This window comes from Monopterus albus, unplaced genomic scaffold, assembly GCF_001952655.1.
Source record: "Monopterus albus unplaced genomic scaffold, M_albus_1.0 scaffold277.1, whole genome shotgun sequence".
In the NCBI taxonomy this organism is placed as follows: Eukaryota; Metazoa; Chordata; class Actinopteri; order Synbranchiformes; family Synbranchidae; genus Monopterus; species Monopterus albus.
The window spans coordinates 428,291-430,885 of NW_018128157.1; the positions used below are offsets into that span (position 1 = coordinate 428,291).

Genomic DNA, 2,595 nt, shown 5'->3' on the forward strand with positions numbered 1-2,595 from the left:
ACTCCAGCCCCTCTCCAGCCACCTCCTCCAGCTCCACCCACCAGACAGAGCACCTCCGGGTCCAGCGGGAGTTTGACTTCACCATGGCCATGGCCAACCTGATCTCTGAGCTGGTGCGAGTGATGGGCTGGGACCGGAACCACCAGCCCCCCAATGGCTTTGCCCACCGCCCCAGAGGAGGGGGGGCCTCTGAGGAGCAGGGGGAAGAGGCACCCCGTCCCGTCCTCAGATCCATCTTCCAGCCTCGATTCTGTGCCTCCCCTGTCACTCTCACTGCCACTTCAGCTGTTGCAGCGCCCACCACCACACCGCCTAAGAAGAAGACAGGAAATGGATTCAAAACACGCTCTGACTTTGCCAGCCGCTCGGCCTACGTCGAGTATGTTCAGGACAACCTGAAGAGTGGCATGATGGTCCGCATGCTGGAGGACTATGAGGAGGTGAGTGCCGGGGACGAAGGAGAGTTTCGCTACAGCAACGATGGCTCGCCACCTGTTCAGGTGAGGAAACCAAAGAACTGTCTCTTGTTTCTTTTTACACGACGGTATACAAACATGGCGGCAGATGTAACATTCAGGCTGACAGGAGGACCAGCAGACTGGAGCTTTACAGGTTTCTGTCATGTTTCTGATGGCGGAAACCTGCAGGTTTTGATTATTTTCTGACATCCACCTGTACTCAATGAATACTCACAGCTGCAGCTCCACCTGCTGGTTGGAGGAGTAAAGTGTAAATTGTTCCAAAGATGGAGACAGCACAGATTTCAGAATTAAATAGTAAAACCACTGTTTTGTCAGTCAGTTAATAATACACCCAGTCAGTCACACAGTCTGGTGATTCTGTCTGTGCTCGTGAAGAGCCCGGCACAGTCAGTCTCATCTGGGCTACACTGCTGTTCGGACAAATAGTGAAATCAGCTGTTGCTGTCACCGGGAGTCATTTTATTCTCTTTCATTTGAAATAAATTAGATTTCAGAAATTACAGCATTGTCTCCACTGAGACGATGTTTTACACAAAGATCCTGTGCTGGAAAGATGCTCCAGTCTGCTAGTCAAAGACGAATTGACTTAGTTATGCTGGTCACCAGCTGATTGCATTTTCACAGAAATATCAGAAAATCACTAATTTTAGTTAAGTCCTGGTTGTATAGATAGATTAACTCCATTCAGACCCTGTGTGTGTGTGTGTGTGTGTGTGTGTGTGTGTGTGTGTGTGTGTTTTGTTCAGGTGTACTGGAACTCCCTGTCCAGGACATACTGGGTCCACTGGCACATGGTGGAGATCCTGGGCAGCAGCAGCAGCAGTCAGTCTGAGAAAGAGACGCAGGAGAAAGCGTCGTCCCTGACAGAGGCACTCAAACTCTCTGCTGGTGAGACCTGACTCCTGACTGAACTCCTGAGTGTCAACCTGGCTGTGTCCCTGACTTCTCTTCTTTTTGTCCCTCAGTGAGTCAGACATTCTTCCTGAAGCCTCCTGGGGGTCTGTACTCTCTGCCGTACCTGTCGGAGGGTCTGCAGATGGAGCCAATTTCTCTTAGCAGAGCTGAGTGGTGGGAGATCCTCTTCTTCATCAAGAAACTGGAGCCAAAACAGCAGCAGGAGGTCAATAGCATCCTCCTGCAGAGCCTTGATGACCAGGTAATGCTCATTCAACAGGAAGCAGGCTGGGAAACTTGAGGTTTTAGGTGCTTCCGAAATCACACGTGTATGTACATTTTTCTGTCAAATGCCTACCGCGTGAATGAAAATGCAGTAGCCACTCCAGCCACGCCACCATCTAGTAGCCACAGCCTCAGACACGGTTCTACATGGTATCTGGCCACCGACTGACCTGGATCTTTATATGTGCCCACACCAGTCGCTCGTTCTTTATTCATTCATAATAGTAGTAGCGTAACTCTGTGTTCATTTATGAGTGTTATATAGAGTAAAATGTATGGTGACAGAGGCCTCAAGCCTAAGTGTTACATTACATGAGCCACTGCATTGTTATATACAGTGGGGCAAATAAGTATTTGATACACTGCCGATTTTCCAAGTTTCCCCACTTACAAAGAACGGACAGTTCTGTAATTTTCATTGTAGGTACACCTCAACGGTGAGAGACAGAATCTACAAAAAAATTCCAGAAAAACACATTGTTAGATTTTTAAATCATTTATTTCCATTTTATTACATGAAATAAGTATTTGATCACCTACCAACCAGCTAGAATTCTGGCTCTCACTGACCTGTTAGTTTGTCTTTAAGAAGCCCTCCTATCCTCCACTCATTGCCTGTATTAATTGCACCTGTTTGAACTCGTTACCTGTATAAAAGACACCTGTCCACACACTCAATCTATCAGACTCCAACTTCTCCACTACGTGCAAAGCCCAAGAGCTTTCTAAGGACACTAGGGACAAAATTGTAGACCTGCACAAGGCAATAGACAAACAGCTTGGTGAGAAGGCAACAACTGTTAGTGCAATTATTTGAAAATGAAAGAAATTCAAGATGACTGTCAGTCTCTCTCAGACTGGGGCTCCATGCAAGATCTCGCCTCGTGGAGTATCAATGATCCTGAGAAAGGTGAGGGATCAGCCTAGAACTACA

The 2,595-nt window shown here is 47.5% G+C and overlaps 1 protein-coding gene across 1 annotated transcript in view; it reads left to right on the forward strand.

The window, feature by feature from the left end:
- cul9 (cullin 9) overlaps window positions 1-2,595 on the forward strand; it is a 46,675-nt gene that overhangs the window by 5,688 nt on the left and 38,392 nt on the right. Inside the window, exons 5-7 of the mRNA XM_020622289.1 lie at window positions 1-500; window positions 1,229-1,370; window positions 1,448-1,638. Of these exons, the coding sequence (XP_020477945.1) occupies window positions 1-500; window positions 1,229-1,370; window positions 1,448-1,638 (833 nt within the window). The remainder of the gene's footprint in view (window positions 501-1,228; window positions 1,371-1,447; window positions 1,639-2,595) is intronic.